At 36.0% G+C, this 17,798-nt stretch overlaps 2 protein-coding genes and 1 long non-coding RNA gene across 14 annotated transcripts; 2 read left to right on the plus strand and 1 right to left on the minus strand.

Annotated features, from left to right (window-relative positions):
- The first annotated feature begins 345 nt into the window (after positions 1 to 345).
- On the plus strand, positions 346 to 6,269 carry LOC110785653 (uncharacterized). The gene is made up of 7 exons (XM_056830510.1): positions 346 to 616; positions 2,562 to 2,636; positions 2,755 to 2,842; positions 2,919 to 2,989; positions 3,076 to 3,241; positions 3,326 to 3,411; positions 5,199 to 6,269. Exons 2-7 carry the CDS (start codon positions 2,633 to 2,635, stop codon positions 6,113 to 6,115), a joined length of 1,332 nt encoding a protein of 443 aa, XP_056686488.1. The 5' UTR covers positions 346 to 616; positions 2,562 to 2,632; the 3' UTR covers positions 6,116 to 6,269.
- Positions 6,270 to 6,345: 76 nt separating this feature from the next.
- LOC110785661 (uncharacterized) lies at positions 6,346 to 13,865 on the minus strand. Of its 12 annotated transcripts, none has more exons than XR_008922466.1 (8): positions 13,278 to 13,859; positions 12,283 to 12,380; positions 11,816 to 11,893; positions 11,506 to 11,731; positions 10,963 to 11,012; positions 10,707 to 10,865; positions 10,438 to 10,500; positions 6,346 to 6,610 (listed from the first exon to the last, which is right to left on the minus strand). It is a non-coding gene; the product is annotated as an uncharacterized lncRNA (long non-coding RNA). The 12 variants fall into 12 exon arrangements; XR_008922464.1 differs by having other exon boundaries at positions 11,506 to 11,619; positions 11,701 to 11,893; XR_008922468.1 differs by having other exon boundaries at positions 11,506 to 11,893; positions 13,278 to 13,349; positions 13,634 to 13,857.
- Positions 13,866 to 16,188: 2,323 nt separating this feature from the next.
- Positions 16,189 to 17,562, plus strand: LOC110785644 (uncharacterized). The gene has a single exon (XM_021990131.2). It carries the CDS (start codon positions 16,189 to 16,191, stop codon positions 17,560 to 17,562), a length of 1,374 nt encoding a protein of 457 aa, XP_021845823.2.
- The last annotated feature ends 236 nt before the right edge of the window (positions 17,563 to 17,798 follow it).

Raw genomic sequence — 17,798 nt, forward strand, 5'->3', positions numbered from 1 at the left:
TTCCTTTGCTGAATTACACACTGATATGGGAGTGACTGGGGTGTTCTATTTGCATCTGTCCCTATGGATATGCCGTTCTTGTTATTGCCGTTCTTTTTCTTGATTTCTTTTGTACGCGTGATGCTTTTTTTGGGTGAAACTTTGTACGCTTAATGTGACACCTTCATTTAAAATATTTGTATTTACAGTTTTAGTTGCACACTTCAGTTCACATGTTTGCTTTATTTTTTTAAGTACACCTTACACACACAGACCTTTTTCACATTTATTTTCGGATTTTGTGTTAAGTTAGCTTAATGCATAAGACACGTGAATATGCCCTATGCTAACAAGGAGTTGCTTGACATGAATTCGTTATGAAGCCTGATCTGTACCAGTTGTGTTGTCTGAGTATGTTCAGTCGCTCCTACGCCGATTGCTATGATTGCTGCCTGCTTGCATCGTTTGCTCTTGGTTTTTTGTTGTAGGTTTGGGTAGATTAGGTGGTCTAAGTCTTGATTTAATGAACCTGGAACTCATTATTGTGAGTGATCACTTTGCACAGGTTAGCGTAACAAGGACACTATGGGGTGAAGCTGAAACTTCAAGAACCATTAGCTTGTTCCTTCTTGGACAGGTATTTCTTGTTTTAGCATGTTTAGTATTCCCCGACTTCATTTAAGGGACCAATGCAAGTTTTGTTATTTTGTTAGTTGATGTTGTTTAGCTAATCTAGACTTGGTTATGGTAAGCACCCAGGATTTAGAAAATTGTACTTGAGACTTAAAATAGTTAAACAAAACTTAGTCCAATGCCTTAGGAAATCTCAGGAAATTTAATAAGACTGCTTTTATTAGTTATTCTAAAATTAAATACATTGGATTGAAGGTAGCTCTACAAACATATGGAGGGCAAGGCTTACCCAATGGTCTGGTCAAGCATTGGGGTATATAGAGGCTCAATCATGTATTAGGTTAGGTGCCATGTGTATGCCATGCATATATGCACAGATATCAGAATGGATGCACAGAAATCAGCCTTTTTTTGCTACCAAAAAACAGTGATTCCAATGTATTAGTTAACTAAAATTCCCAACATAAATGCATTTTGGCTAGGTCTTAATACTCACTGGTTACCCTTATCTGGTGGTCTTTCCTTTACTCCTTATTAAGTTACAGGTTTACATATGCATTTACTCATACGGTAATGACTGGAGCTCTTAGATCGAACTTTTATTTTCTTTGTTTTGGTGGTTGATCAGCAAACCATTATACTAAGGATAAAACATAACATATTTTCAGTGTCGGTTTTATTCAAGAACGCTCGTTGCCCCTTGCAAAACTCTTAACACATAAATCAATCCTCCTCTAAAAAAGTTCTATATTGATTAAACGCCGGTTAGACCAGAAACACAATCGGATCAATCTGCTGTCTCTTTGTTTTGTAGGAGTCATGTTAAATAAATCTGCTGAAATGCCTGAAATGAAATGTGATTCTGGTCATGGAATGCCAGCAGACAGTAACCTGACATGAAACATGTAGGCATTTCAGGACGAATCTTATAGTGTCCGGGATTGGCCGAGTTATGTCTGCCTCAACATAAAGAGCCTCCATCATCTTAGATTAATTATTAGTAGCTCGTTCACACCATAGATGATAGTTAGATCAAGAAAAGTGAACTTTTTAGTAGTATCTTTGTGTTATGGGTGATTAATTAGTAGTAGTAGTTTCAATGATGTAAGGTGGAGCTTGTAAGTTGAGAGAACAGGTGGGCCAAAGGCGGCTAAAGCATCCCTTACAACAAATTTCTACTTATTTTGGGGAAATTTACACCAGTGATGGACAGACAAGTCAAATTATGTTGGCAAACTCTGAACAAGCTGACACAATTGTACAATACTTGTGACTAACTAACTAACTGAGTATTTAACCCTTTGGTGACGTCATAATCAATTTTATAATTTTTCATTGATTTCTTGGTTGAAACGTGAAGCATTACTACTGACTTGATCGTATAGGAAAGACAAAGTTAATTGGTAAGAAGTAGAGAGATAAAGTTCAATCTCTGTAGTTCTGTTCTTGTAGAGTATGTAGAGTATGTAGATAGAGATAATATCATTTTCCAGATCCACAGTATTTGTCTTATGTTGATAGAGATAATATCTTCTTTTTTCTGATTAAGTGAGCTCAATCATTCCTGGTCCTGAAATTAAACGTGTTGTTCTTCAATTCTGGACACTATCACATAATCTGCCTGTTATAGTTGTTGTATTCGCAGTACTTAATCGAAGAGTTGCTGTTTATTTCTGTCACAACCACTAAGGAGTCAGTAGCAATAATACAAAAAACCCAGTTCTTACACGTGCCCCAAACCAGATAATTTTGGATACAAAGTAACCCCGCTTCAAGAGAGTCATACTTTCCAATCTGTGTGCAATATGAGCACTAGAATTACTCTTTCTTGGGCTGCATACATATTGTATGTTGTTACATGTTCGTTTATGGTAATGCGTATTTTGCATTGAACTGAATTATTGAGCTGACTGATGTCCAGGTTGTATTAACCAATCCATGCTATGCAGGTTTAACTTGCCAGTTTGCATTCCCACGCTTTTGCCGGTGTTTCACCATAGTCACAGGGACTGCTTAGTCCATGGGTATTTCCTTGTCCTCAGGTTCATTCTTACATGTTTGTTTCTTTATACTGTTGTTCCTAAACGACTGTTCTTATTGGTGCATGCTCTGTGTTCCCTGCTAACCACTTGTGACCTCAAGACAAGCTCCTTTACCCACCGTCTCCAATCACACGCCGAGCCACACGGCAACGGACTATTGAAAACACGGGCCACCTGACCTCGCCCAGGTAGGTTACCTGTTTAGGAGAACCTTACTCATCTGCATATGCTCTAACAAACTAACACTCTTTCTGGAATCAACAGCGAGCCTATTCAATCTACACCTGAGTCATCAAATCAATCGAAAATACGTTGTCCCCTGCCACCCTTAGGATGTAAGCCACTTGTATATCATGCCTTGCCTTAATAGCGTTCGCTCTTTAATCCTCCCGAACTTGACATCTTTTGTGTTTGATCTCAGCTGCTTCGGTTGTGTCACAAGCGTCACTGCTTTCTGCAAATGCTTTTCCATATTACTCATCGACCTCAGGGGAACGTAGTAGCAAGCGCTTCAGGGCTACCCAAGGGTTGTATATAAGTGGTGTTGTGCCGGCTACACAGCTCCAACCTCTCTCTACCTCACAAAGGTACTCTTATGTTGCTGCATTGCATGGTAAAGGTCTGCTCAATTGTATTAAATAGTGTGCTTACTCTTCTTTTGTAATGCACAGTGAGGTGGGCGGTTCGGCCTCTGGCGAGCCTGACCTAGGAGCACCTACCGTGTCAAGGAAAGCGCGTCGGGCTGCACGTAAACAAAGTAATCTCCTTCTACCCCACTATTATTTAGGTTCACTGCCCCTTTATGGAACACCCTGTTAATACTTACATTATGTCTAACCAGAGGTGCCCTCGGCTGTTATCGGTCAGCCTTTACCCCATAAACCCTTGGAACTCCCTCTCCCTCAATACTGCCCTAAATGTAACGCAAAGAAATTTGCTTATGAGTCCGTTCATTTTTGTTGTGGCGATGGAGAAGTAGATCTTCCTTCCAACGAATACCCTGATGAACTTGTGAGGCTCTTTACATCTCAAGATGAAGATGCCTTGCATTTCAGAACTTACGCTCGCCTTTATAGCAACCTTTTCGCATTTAGTTCCCTAGGAGGGGATGTTGATGCAAAGACTCAAAAAGGAATTTACGTCTTTAAGTTGCATGGCCAGATTTATCACTATATCCCTGATTTGCTTCCCAACAATGACAACCCTAAATATCTACAACTTTATTTTTATGATTCCCAACATGAAGCTGCAAATCGACTTGGTTGTTTCCCAGAATTGAGAGAAGATGTGATTAATATCCTAATGAATATTACCCAGAAAAATCCGTACGCCAGGTTTTTTCGTTCCTTGAAAGAAATGGAGGTTACTGAAAATACACAGATAGTTATCAATAAAAATACAGTACTTGACCAACGCGTATATAACGCTCCTACCTCTGACGAGGTTGCTGTCATTTGGCCTGAAAGCACCTCGTCCAGTGAGTCTAGGGGGCCACACATCCTTGTGTCTGGCAAATCCAATAAGTCTCACCGCATTATGCACTATTACGGCTGCTATGATCCATTGCAGTACCCGCTCTTGTTCCCAAGCGGTGATTGTGGTTCGAACCAGGGCCTAAAAAAGATGTCCAATGGTGGCCGTACACAGCTAAACTGCCAACAGGACCCAGTCATGTCATGTGCTGTGCACACTGCTGAAGATTTGTTGTCAGAGGAGGGACTCCGTATGTTCAGCCTTCTCTTAACTCTCAAATTGCTTAGTTGCACAGTTGCTTACTGTTACAGACGCCTTAATCTTCCCTTTAATTCGTTTAAGCTGTACTGGAATATTACGTATCCTTACATTGACTGGTCAATTTATGTATTGTGTGGTTATTTGTATCTTCTCTCCATATTTTTATTAGTTATTTATTATGTGATTGGAATCTTTGGAGAACGTTGTTCTCTTTCGTGGTGCTTACTCCCATTGTTGCAGTATCTTCTGTTCTTGGTCTTTCATTGATATGCATCTGCATTTCAAAGCCTAAGTTGCATCTCTTATTTGTGTTCACATTTGCATGCCTACATTTTCTAATCAAGCTTCCTTGATGTCTGGTCAAATTGCAATGCTCCTTATGGATGATTGAAATTTGTTGGCTTCTTTGTGTTCAAATTTGTTTGCTGTGCACCTGCGGTTAAGCCCCTTCCAATTGTAGTATTACTGTTTTTTTTCTCTTACCCTCTTATAGAGGCAAATTTGCTTTTCTTTAGGCTGCCTATTGTTTTTAATATGGCTCTTAACACTAACAACTTTGTTGTTGAGGCAGAAGTGGTTCAATCATGTCAAGTTAGGGCTGTTGTTTTAGAAAATGTCCAGCCCCTGCCTCCCTGACCTCGCACTGCACTCATCTATTTTGGTGTGAATTGTTACTATATGGTAGTGTATGGTTATACATTTACCTTTACATTATGTTGTTCTGAACCTCATTACTTTGACAAAACAATTGCTTATATTGGTTTATAATATGAAGATACTTATCATGAATACATGTTGTCCTTGTTTCAGGTGCGAGTGGAGGACACACTAAAGGGGATAAACATATCTCTGCAAGAGAGTACTATGCGTACAAGCTCCAAAGTCGTCCTAACAACTTACTTCTCAGAGCAGGAAGATGTTTCCAACAATACATTGTAGACATGTATGTCAAGATTGAAAACACCCGCCTTGACTTCTTCCGAAAAAATCAGGACACAATTAGGGCAGACCTTTACCAGGGAATTCTTGACACTGTTGAACGTGGTGAAAACAGCGCGGCAAATGTGGGGCGTCGTGTTGTGCTACCACCAACCTTCATTGGAGGTCCTCGGGATCTAAAGAAGCGGTATCTAAACGCAATGTCTCTTGTGCATCGCTATGGGAAACCAGACTTGTTTGTCACCATGACTTACAACCCTGCATGGCCTGAAATCAAACAAGAACTTGGTGTCGGGGAAGATGCACAGAACCGACCTGATCTGGTGTCACGGATATTCCGGGCAAAATTGTTAGCCTTGAAAAAACAGATCATGCAGAAACATGTGTTCGGCGAGGATGCTGCACTGATCTATGTTGTCGAGTTCCAGAAACGGGGTTTGCCTCATGCACATTTCCTGATCATACTCAAACCGGATTTCAAAATCAAAACTCCAGCTGATTATGACACTAGTACAAAAAAGCTCTTATGCGGGCTCATTTTAAGGGCTTTTGTGCGGGCTTTTACATGTGCATCACTTGCCATGCCCGCACTTGACATTTCTCAAGTGCTGCCAATATTTGAGCCCGCACAAAACTATCTTTGTGCTGCCAATTTAGAAAATGTGCCCGCACTTGACAACTTTGTGCTGCCAATTTTCGAATACGTGCCCGCACAAAACAAACTTTGTGCTGCCAATTTTCGAATACGTGCCCGCACAAAACAAACTTTTTGCTGCCAATTTTTTTAAATGTGCCCGCACTTGACAACTTTTGTGCTGCCAATTTTTGGAATGAGCCCGCACTTGACAAAAACTTTGTGCTGCCAATTTTGTAAATGTGCCCGCACTTGACAACTTTAGTGCTGCCAATTTTGGGAATGAGCCCGCACTTGTGATATATATACGAGCCTATAAACGAGACGTATTTGTTATATATCCTATTTTCCTGCCACATATTTTATATAATTGGACCACGCCACTAATAAACCTCCATACATCATATAAAAAGTACCCAATTACATAGATAATTAAATTGTACAGTAGAAAATTCGAGGCCATTACAATCATAAAAAAAACTAGCATCCGTAACCTAAAATTCACTACAAGGAAATATCAAAGACAATACTAAAATTCACTACAACAAAATATCAAAGACAAATCACTAGAAATGAAGTTTGCCAACTTTTCTCGAACTTCATTTATCTCTTCAATCGTAAAAGGCTCCTCCATCGGATTTTTGAGTACCTTACGAAGATCGACAATAAAAAATATATATACACTTTAGTTAGTTATATTATAAATATTGTATCGTAAAATAAAGTAACACCAATGCTCATACCAATGAAATAAAGAATAAAACTGTCATTTTCGCTCCTAACTCTTAACTAATGAACCTAAAAAGGTATTTGAAACCATACATATTTAACATACTTGGTTTTATGTTTCTAAGCCTCGTTCTTACCTATTTTGGTTAAGTTATGCACATTTAAGGGTCGTTTGATCGTTATATGTCATATTTTGACTAATATTGTCGTTTTCGCTCCTAACTCTTAACTAAAGAACCTAAAAAGGTGTTTGAAACCATATACATGTTTAACATACTTGATTTTATGTTTCTAAGTCTGATTCTTACCTATTTTGGTCATGTTATGCACATTTAAGGGTCGTTTGATCGTTATATGTCATATTTTGACTAAAATTGTCGTTTTCGCTCCTAACTCTTAACTAAAGAACCTAAAAAGGTGTTTGAAACCATATACATGTTTAACATACTTGGTTTTACGTTTCTAAGTCTCGTTCTTACCTATTTTGGTCAAGTATGCACATTTAAGGGTCGTTTGATCGTTATGTCGTATTTTGACTAAAATTGTCGTTTTCGCTTGTAACTCTTAACTAATGAACCTAAAAATGTGCTTGAAACCATATACATGTTTAACATACTTGGTTTTATGTTTCTAAGTCTCGTTCTTACCTATTTTGGTCAAGTTATGCACATTTAAGGGTCGTTTGATCGTTATATGTCATATTTTGACTAAAATTGTCGTTTTCGCTCCTAACTCTTAACTAAAGAACCTAAAAAGGTGTTTGAAACCATATACATGTTTAACATACTTGGTTTTATGTTTCTAAGTCTCATTCTTTATTTTGGTCAAGTTATGCACATTTAAGGGTCGTTTGATCGTTATATGTCATATTTTGACTAAAATTGTCGTTTTCGCTCCTAACTCTTAACTAAAGAACCTAAAAATGTGTTTGAAACAATATACATGTTTAACATACTTGGTTTTATGTTTCTAAGTCTCATTCTTACCTATTTTGGTCAAGTTATGCACATTTAAGGGTCGTTTGATCGTTATATGTCATATTTCGACTAAAATTGTCGTTTTCGCTCCTAACTCTTAACTAAAGAATCTAAAAAGGTGTTTGAAACCATATACATGTTTAACATACTTGGTTTTATGTTTCTAAGTCTCATTCTTACCTATTTTGGTCAAGTTATGCACATTTAAGGGTCGTTTGATCGTTATATGTCATATTTTGACTAAAATTGTCGTTTTCGTTCCTAACTCTGAACTAAAGAACCTAAAAAGGTGTTTTAAATCATATACATGTTTAACATACTTGGTTTTATGTTTCTAAGTCTCATTCTTACCTATTTTGGTCAAGTTATGCACATTTAAGGGTCGTTTGATCGTTATATGTCATATTTTGACTAAAATTGTCGTTTACACTCCTAACTCTTAACTAAAGAACCTAAAAAGGTGCTTGAAATCATATACATGTTTAACATACTTGTTTTTACGTTTCTAAGTCTCGTTCTTACCTATTTTGGTCAAGTTATGCACATTTAAGGGTCGTTTGATCGTTATGTCATATTTTGACTAAAATTGTCGTTTTCGCTCCTAACTCTTAACTAATGAACCTAAAAATGTGCTTGAAACCATATACATGTTTAAAATAATTGGTTTTATGTTTCTAAGTCTCGTTCTTACTTATTTTGGTCAAGTTATACACATTTAAGGGTCGTTTCATCGTTATATATCATATTTTAACTAAAATTGTCGTTTTCGCTCCTAACTCTTAACTAATAAACCTAAAAAGGTGTTTGAAACCATATACATGTTTAACATACTTGGTTTTATGTTTCTAAGTCTCATTCTTACCTATTTTGGTCAAGTTATGCACATTTAAGGGTCGTTTGATCGTTATATGTCCTATTTTGACTAAAATTGCCGTTTTCGCTCCTAACTCTTAACTAAAGAACCTAAAAAGGTGTTTGAAACCATATACATGTTTAACATACTTGGTTTTATGTTTCTAAGTCTCATTATTACCTATTTAGATCAAGTTATGCACATTTAAGGGTCGTTTGATCGTTATATGTCATATTTTGACTAAAATTGCCGTTTTCGCTCCTCACTCTTAACTAAAGAACCTAAAAAGGTGTTTGAAACCATATAAATTTTAAACATACTTTGTTTTATGTTTCTAAGTCTCATTCTTACCTATTTTGGTCAAGTTTTGCACATTTAAGGGTCGTTTGATCGTTATATGTCATATTTTGACTAAAATTGTCGTTTTTGCTCCTAACTCTTAACTAAAGAACCTAAAAAGGTGTTTGAAACCATATACATGTTTAACATACTTGTTTTTATGTTTATAAGTCTCGTTCTTACCTATTTTGGTCAAGTTATGCACATTTAAGGGTCGTTTGATCGTTATATGTCATATTTACACTAAAATTGTCGTTTTCGCTCCTAATTCTTAACTAATGAACCTAAAAATGTGTTTGAAACCATATACATGTTTAACATACTTTGTTTTATGTTTCTAAGTCTCGTTCTTACCTATTTTAGTCAACTTATGCACATTTAAGGGTTGTTTGATCGTTATATGTCATATTTTGACTAAAATTGTCGTTTTTGCTCCTAACTCTTAACTAATGAACCTAAATAGATATTTTAAACCTTTTACATGTGTAATATACTTCGTTTTATGTTTCTAAGTCTTATTCTAACCTAGTTTGGTTAAGTTATGCACATTTAAGGGTCGTTTGATCATATCGTTATATGTCATATTTTGACTAAAATGACCGTTTTCACTCCCAACTCTTAACTAATGAACCTAAATAGGTATCCCAAACCCATTACATGATTAATATACTTATTTTTCTATTTCTAAGACTCATTCTTACCTAGTTTGATCAAGTTATGCACATTTAAGGGTCGTTTGATCGTTATATGTCATATTTTGACTAAAATGTCTGTTTTCGCTCCCAACTCTTAACTAATGAACCTAAATAGGTATTCCAAAGTCCAAACCTTTTACATGTTTAATATACATATTTTTATGTTTCTAAGACTCGTTCTTACCTAGTTTGATCAAATTATACACATTTATAGTATAATATTGATCCTTACCTTTTTTTTCAATTACAAGATTCCAAGCATCTCCGCTTAGGGCGTAATGATCTACGAACTTGATAATGTCAAGAGGGAAATAGAAAAACATAACATATAATCATATTAATCCAGCCCATCCCCATCCAATCCCATTGATAGAAGAAAAATTAATGTTTCAAAGAATGCTATCAAGGAGGTGACCTACAAACATGAGGAGCAAAATCAATTTATCTAGTCGATCAGTTTATGAAAATTGCGACTTTGCAGCACCCTGCAGTAAAAAAGTAGAACTCCTATCAAGGAAGTAGCCTCCATGCTACAACCATGAGGAGAGAATGTTCGAGTCTCTTGTTCTAAGAGTTTTAAGCAACAACATTTTATTCTTTTCTCACCAGATTTTAACTATCAGTGATAGCTTTAGTTGATGTCATGATAGTAATGTCATTATAATAGGAGTTCTAAACGAAATTTTAATCAAAAGATAGATATTACTGTAAAACAAGTCAAACATATAAATAAGATGCTTGTATAACACCTAGTAGTCTAGTACTCTGTAATGAGTTTAAGGAGGAAAAAGAAGACACCCCAAACTGAATAAGATTAAGAAATAAAAATTCAAGGGAAAAAAAAATTAAATTGGTAAAAGAGAAAATTTAATGTTTTTCTTACCAATTGCGCCACCGCGAATGCAGGCATGAGAAGAACTCCTAGTCTCTCCAAAAATGACCATCTCTGAGTACGAGTAATAAAGATGAGGGTCTGACTAATGATGCTAACTTGTAGATATATTGCAGATGAAATTTTTTGTGTTTCCAGATTGAAAGCTCACACCAAAATTCTCATGTTACAGTTGATTCATATATATCAATATATGCATTAGGAAAAGCAAGTATCCATAATATCTAATAACTACAGTATTTTATAATCCTTCTCATTACCTGGAAGAAATATGTGTCATTTACGACCCAGTAAAATAACAGTCACTAAGGGGAGATATGCCCTGATGACACAGCCAGTAACAAAAATCTCATTCTGTTTCCAACTGTCAGGATTTGGAGATGGTATGAGATGATCTTCAAAGATTGTCATGATTGTTCCTGTATTGATGTTAAACATACAAGAATTAAAGCTTTACTGAAGACATTTCCCCATAGACAAGAATTAAACATACAAGAATTAAAGCTTTACTTAAACCTTGCTACATCAACTTGAACTCAATGATCAATGACAAGGTACACATGAACCTGTCATACAAAATTAAGAAAGTTAATTTGAGATTACAGGAAAGAATTTATTTCACCTACAACATAATATTAATTAATGTTTTTCAAGGAAATGAAATATGTATAAGGAAAGCATAAATACTAGTTTACGGCACAAAGCATAGTACGTAGTATAGGTCCTATTTCTTTCTTGGGTTAGACCGTTACAGACTTGAATAGAATCCACAACTGCTATCGAGCACAATGAATGGCTTATACTTCGTGCATTATACTAGGCTACAATCATTGAATTATTATTTTCATGCTCATTATAAATATAAAAAGGAAACAAACCAATGGATTAATTAATCTTGTTAGGGTCACTGTTGAGGTTTTTCATGGTATCCCTCATTGCAGCCAAATCAACAACAACTGGCACTCCAGTGAAATCATGTAAAACAAAGGTTGACATATTTGTATGTCGATTACACAATCTGCTAATATATCAATACAATACTTAGATTTAGTAACAAACCTGTAAAAGGACACGCGTGAGATTAAAGGGGATTTCAACTGCTTAGGTGATGAGTTTTCCTGTCAATGATTTTCTCGACATTGTTCTTTGTGACTTGGAAGCCATCACAGTTTCCTTGAAGGGTTTTCATTATCAAGAAAGGCGAGAACATAATTAAAAAAAAAAACGACCATAAAAGAGTTTTATTAAACGTACAGAGCTTTGCCTTCACATTTTCATCAAGAGGCTTCACAAGAAAAATTTATGTTTAAGCTAAACATCACCTGAAAGAAAAGTGTATTTGTACATGAAGACATAGAGAAAGGGATACCATCTTGCTGCGGCAAGCTAAAATATATGTTGTCACAAGTATTATTGTTTTATTCTTCAAAGCTCCTCTTACACATTCCTGCAATGGATCAACAGAAAAGATCAAAACCATAGTTAAGAGCATGTATCTGTTAAGTGTTAACGTACCAAACCTCTAATAAAAATTATAGTCCATAAAATAGAATCAGTAACAGTGCGTACGACTCATATTCATCACTTTTTTTTTGAGTGGACATTTTCATTACTTTCATGACACCGGATCCAGAGCCTATAGCTACAGGAAGAGAGCTTGAACTAGCAGCTGGTATTAAGGCATATCACCACGCATGCTATGCCTAGGTTAAGACCGTCGTATTAAAGAATTTTTAAATTTAGAGCTTATACAAATAAATTAAAAGAGTATCAAGATTTCTCGGATTTGAACAAAACCAGCATATACGAGGAGATAACAGAGAAAGACAAACATACTCAAACGTTCTCGGAGTCGTATCAATGAGCTTTTCCTTGCTCACATAAGCTTTTCGATAGACCTTTCTTGGAGTTACTTTATGATTTACGTCTTACTCCTAATTGTTTCAAAATAAAAAAATAAAAGCAGTAGTTAAAATCGATATTGATATTTTGTGGCATTAAAACTGAATTGGTGGTCTTCTATTATAAGTCCTAAGTCCTTGTACTCCTGTAAATTACTCACTTTCATAATGCTTCTTGGTTGGTTAGTTTGACTATCAGGACTATTGGACTATATCCATTGCCTTCAAGAAATATAATTACTCACCTTTCTAATGACAACAAAAACATAAAATAAGCCCTCTCCTACCTTCCCAAATCCACATAAAGTAATACACCACAAGTCAAACATACACAACTGCATATAGTTGTATGAATAACCCTACAAAACTTCACCATGAATTCAAATATAAATGAAAATATTCTAAAACTAAGGAACCACCATATCAGTGTAATTGATCTTGAAACTTGCCTCAATTGGCTTTCACGTGCATTTGTGTGCTAACTAACCCACTACGAATGGATCCATCAGCATTCCTCCAACCAAACACACCATAAGAGCTAATAACTGTAAAAAAGTAATGCAGAGTAGCAAGGAGGCTAAATTAGTAGTATCCTCAAGATTGGCAGATAATAAGTTCAGAGGATAAAGGAATAGTTAAAGTGAAATATTAAAACCATAATAATAGACAAACAAGGGGTCAATGTAAGGGCGCGTTAAGGTTGTTGAAAGATTAAGGCCACAATTTGGAGACACAAAGGATAACACATTCAAAGAAGAAAGAGGAAAGATGTGGAAGGAGGGGAGAAGTACTCCACCAACTAATGGTGTCACACTTTTCAAAACACAACTCCTAAGCCCTAATATCACTAACCTTAAAGACACCCTTTTGTACTCTTTAAACATAAACATTTCAAGGAAATGAATCATTTTCAAGTCAAATATCACAAACCTTGAATATTTCTGATCCAGTATGAGCATCAACAACACTGAAAACATCATAAAGTAGATAAATATCACAATCCTGATAAAATAAAAATGAAATAACTTAGAATGGTGCATATACGTAATTTCCTATCACCAAGCAGATTCGTATTTTCCTAGCATCACCTCAAAACAGAACAAACAATGTTTTTTTCTCAATTGACAAGGAAAACCAAGGAATTTGCCCAAACGGAAAACCGAAAACCCTAATTTGTAATTCATTCAATACTAGGATAATTAACCTAAAACTCCTGCTTAATGAACTCATGATACTCAAATAATTAAAGGAAAATCAAATTTAAGAAAGAAAGTAAACAGGAAAACCCTAAATTGAAGAACGAATCAAATTTGCAGTGATGGTAATGGCAGAAGCAGAGAAGGGGAAGGAGGAGGAGGAGCGGAAAAATGAAATAAATCACTGGTGGAGAGGAAGAACAGAGGCGATGTTCAGGGAAGAGGAAGAGATACTACAAAAAAAGCAGGTTTGGGCGACGGATTAATATTTCATGGGCAACGAGAAATATCTTTGTAGCCCTAAATAGAACAAAAGGCGACGGTGTATAATTTCGTTGCCCAAATGTACAATTTTGTGCGACAATAAGATTTTCGGTAGCCCAAAATCTTTTCTGGGCGACAATTCATTAATCCATTGCCCAAACTTATGTTTTGGGCCACAAATTTTTTTTTTGTTGCCTAATATCATGTTTGTGCAACGGCCTATTTCTATATTGATGCCCATTATAAATGAAAGATCCAGCCCAAAATTGTTTTTTGTTGCCCTTGCCAAAAAAAAGGCGGAAAAGAAAGATCCCGCTTCTTCTTTCCCACTCCTCCACGAACTTCTGCAACTTCTCCCTCTACCTCTCCCTCTTCTACAACTCCCACGAACTTCGGCTCTTTCTTTTCCACGAACTCCGGCTCTTTCTTTTCCACGAACTCCGGCTCTTTCTCTTCTGGAGGTAATGCTATTGCCAAATTCCTGCGTTTCTTCTTCAAGGATTACCAGGTGGGAGAATTATAAATTCAATTTCGGTTAATTTACATAGAAATTGAGCGCTCAATCCCATACTTAATTCAATTCATTATTTTTAAAAAAATTTACAGACTGTGAGGTTGAAACCGGCGGCGAGGTCATATTCGGCACCGCTCTTCCATAGACCTTAATGACACATATCAAGTAGGTAGTAATTGAACCTTAATAACAAGCTCCTTTGTAGTTTGAGAAGCAATGGAAACACTACAGACTTCCTGGAACTCAGACTGCAGAAGCTTTTAAATTATATATTCTTGAAACCGATGAAATAAGTAGAAATCTATACTAGAGTTCATGGAGACGGTAGAGCTTTGCATTAACTTGAGGAAACTGTTTGTTGATATGCTATTCTGCTACAGCTTTGCATCTGCTTTGCTGAATCTGTTATCTGATGCTTCTGCTTTGATTTTGCTTTCCTATCGGCTGCTTTGATATGCTATACTATGCTACGCTATTCTGCTTAATTTGCTTCTGTTTTGCTTCAACAAGTTTTATTAGTAAGAAACAGAAAAACTGAATTTTCTGTTAATAAGAGATAAAAGTTGGTTGATTAAGGAATTGAGGTTCTTAGATTGTGAAAAAGTTCAGTTCTTGGGTACTGAAATATTGCAAATTTTATTTTAATAAACTAAAGAAAAAATACAGAGAAAGTTGGAAAAAAATTAGTGAAGAAACTAGAACAAAAAGCTCTTAAATTCACACGATTATAATCATGAATAAGAAAACTTTACCCTTGTTCAGGGTGACTCAGTGGGTGTGGGGTGGCAAGTCTCCGAAACGTTCATAGTAGGGGCCATTGGCCATTCTTCTTAAGGTTCATGATTTCAGTTATCACATTTCAAGGGGCAAACTGTATTGTTTTCAAGGCTAAACCAGAAGCTTTCATAACCAACACCCAAACAACCGTCCTAGTTCATACTGCTGACCAGAAAAGCTAGCTCATCCTTGAACACCCAGACTAGCTGCTGTAACATTGTATAACCTCTACCTGAGACCTGAACAGAACCTGCTGATCTGACCAGAAAGCTAAAGAGACCAGACCTGCAAATGCTTGAGACAGTAAAAGAAAGAGTTCAAGGTAATTGAGTACAACTTTTCTACCAAGCAGCAGGAAAGTAAACATAAATAAACAAGTCTACCTCAATGTCACTAGATTATATCTACAAAAATCTTCCCACTTTAAGACATTGAATACTGGTCACTTTTTCGCTATATTTTGTGTAGGGATAGTCATGTATATCAATGCCCAAGAGTTAATTCTAGTTTTCTTGCTATACTGTAACTAAAGCCATAAAACTTCAATAATTCAGTCAACTAGTTATTCAAGCCTGCAATTAGAAAACCATAACATGATAACTATTAACATGTTATTAGCTTGAGAATTAGGGAAACTAACAAGCTTATTAGACACTCTGTCCTACATTCTCATAGATCCTCCAGTCATGCAAAACAGTACACAAGTAAAGTTTCTCTTTCTTTAATTAATGATTGTATATGCATCATCAAAGAATATTTTTTTAGTGAAATAAGTATTTTGTAATTTAACCTTTAGCTTAATGTAAAGAGGGATTCTTAATGCTTCAAGGCTTGCGTCTATAGAATGTATGCAATTTTATTTTTTATAAATTAATGATGTTCTTTACATCCTTGAGTATTTTATAAATTAATGACGAATTTTAGGTTTTAATTAGATATACATTGTTTTTCTCCTTTAGCGCTTATGTGATCATTATTGCTTGTTTGTGTACATACCCCTTATACATATAACTTTTTCTTGAATCTAATGTAACTACTAAGATTTTTTAAATATTTTTTAATAATTTTTTTACTTTACTTGATTTAAAGAATGAATAGAGATAGGTCTTGGATGAATCACAATGGGATACAGGATAGACGAAAAACCGCGTACAAATTAGGGGTTGATGATTTTCTACAGTTTGCTTTCAAGGAAATAAGTAACGAAACACCGTTGAAATGTCCGTGCTTGAAATGTAGATTGCTTTTAGCCCAAAATCGAAAAGACATGCAATGTCACTTACTAGTATATGGTATCGATAGTAGTTATAATCTATGGGTTAGTCACGGAGAAAATGATGAGCAATATGATAATAGTGATGAAGCTGACACAGAGGGGACCGAGGAGGTTGAGGAAACTGAAATGCCCTTTGACGACATGGCTCCATTAATTTCCGATGCAAAAAATGCGTGGAATTCAACTTCTTCGGTGTTGGATGATAATGACAATACTACTGATTATGGTTCAAGTGGGGGCAATAATGAATATCCAAAGGAGTTAATGACATTGGTGGAAGATATGGAGGCCGAGTTGTATCCAGGGTGTACCACATACAAGAGATTAGAGTTCATTATCTCATTGTTACACAACAAAGTAAGCAATAAGTGGACCGACAAGTCTTTTACAATGTTATTGAAGTCTTTGCATAGGGCTTTTAATTATGACAAACATTTTCCTGCAAATGATAATCAAGCAAAAAAATACACAAGAGCATTGGGGCTAGATTATGTAAAGATTGATGCTTGTATTAACCATTGCATTTTGTATCGAAAGGAATTTGCGAATGAAGAAAAATGCCCTAAATGTCAGGCTCCTAGATGGAAGGAGAACGTTGTGCATGGCGGTGATGAATATTCAGATGATGAGGATGTGGATGTCCAAAAGACAACTCGAGTTCCTCAATTAATCTTGCGTCATTTCCCCCTAATTCCGAGGTTGCAAAGGATGTTTATATCTTCAAAGTTAACAAGGCATATGCGATGGCATAAAGTTGATAACAAAGATGATGGTATAATGAGACACCCAGCAGATTCAGAAGCATGGAAGTCTTTGGACACAATATTTCCCGAATTTGCTAAAGATGCACGTAATGTACGCTTGGGTTTATCTAGTGATGGGTTTAATCCCGGGGCTAACATGAGTAGTAGATATAATATTTGGCCAGTGATGTTGGTTCCGTATAATCTACCTCCTTGGATGTGCATGAAGAGTGATAATATGATATTATCTTTATTAATTCCTGGCCCTAAATCGCCAGGAAATGATATAGATGTATTTTTGCAACCTCTAATAGACGAACTTAAGGAATTATGGGAGTCTGGGGTAAAAACCTTTGATGCACATTCCAAAGAGACTTTTAATATGCGGGCAGTGTTGTTGTGGACTATTAATGACTTTCCAGCTTATGCTAATTTGTCCGGTTGAAGCACTAAAGGGGCTCTTGCATGCCCTAATTGTCATTTAGATACACAATCTCATTATTTGAAGTATGGACACAAGTATTGCTATATGGAACATCGAAGGTGGCTACCAGAAGATCATAAATGGAGGCTTAATAAGAGGTCGTTTGGTGGAAAAGTGCAAAGGGGTCCTCCTCCCGGTCATCTAACTGGGCATGATGTGATGGAGCAATTAAGTGGATACTCAAATGTAGAGTTTGG

The sequence above is a fragment of the Spinacia oleracea genome, chromosome 6, assembly GCF_020520425.1.
Source record: "Spinacia oleracea cultivar Varoflay chromosome 6, BTI_SOV_V1, whole genome shotgun sequence".
NCBI classification, from domain to species: domain Eukaryota; kingdom Viridiplantae; phylum Streptophyta; class Magnoliopsida; order Caryophyllales; family Amaranthaceae; genus Spinacia; species Spinacia oleracea.

Coding starts and splice junctions, on each gene's coding strand:
- LOC110785653 (XM_056830510.1), top strand. Junction 3,242..3,325: donor CCTCTCTCTACCTCACAAAG/GTACTCTTATGT, acceptor TGTAATGCACAG/TGAGGTGGGCGGTTCGGCCT. Junction 3,412..5,198: donor TCGGGCTGCACGTAAACAAA/GTAATCTCCTTC, acceptor TCCTTGTTTCAG/GTGCGAGTGGAGGACACACT.
- LOC110785644 (XM_021990131.2), top strand. CDS start 16,189: ATGAATAGAGATAGGTCTTGGATGAATCACAATGGGATACAGGATAGA.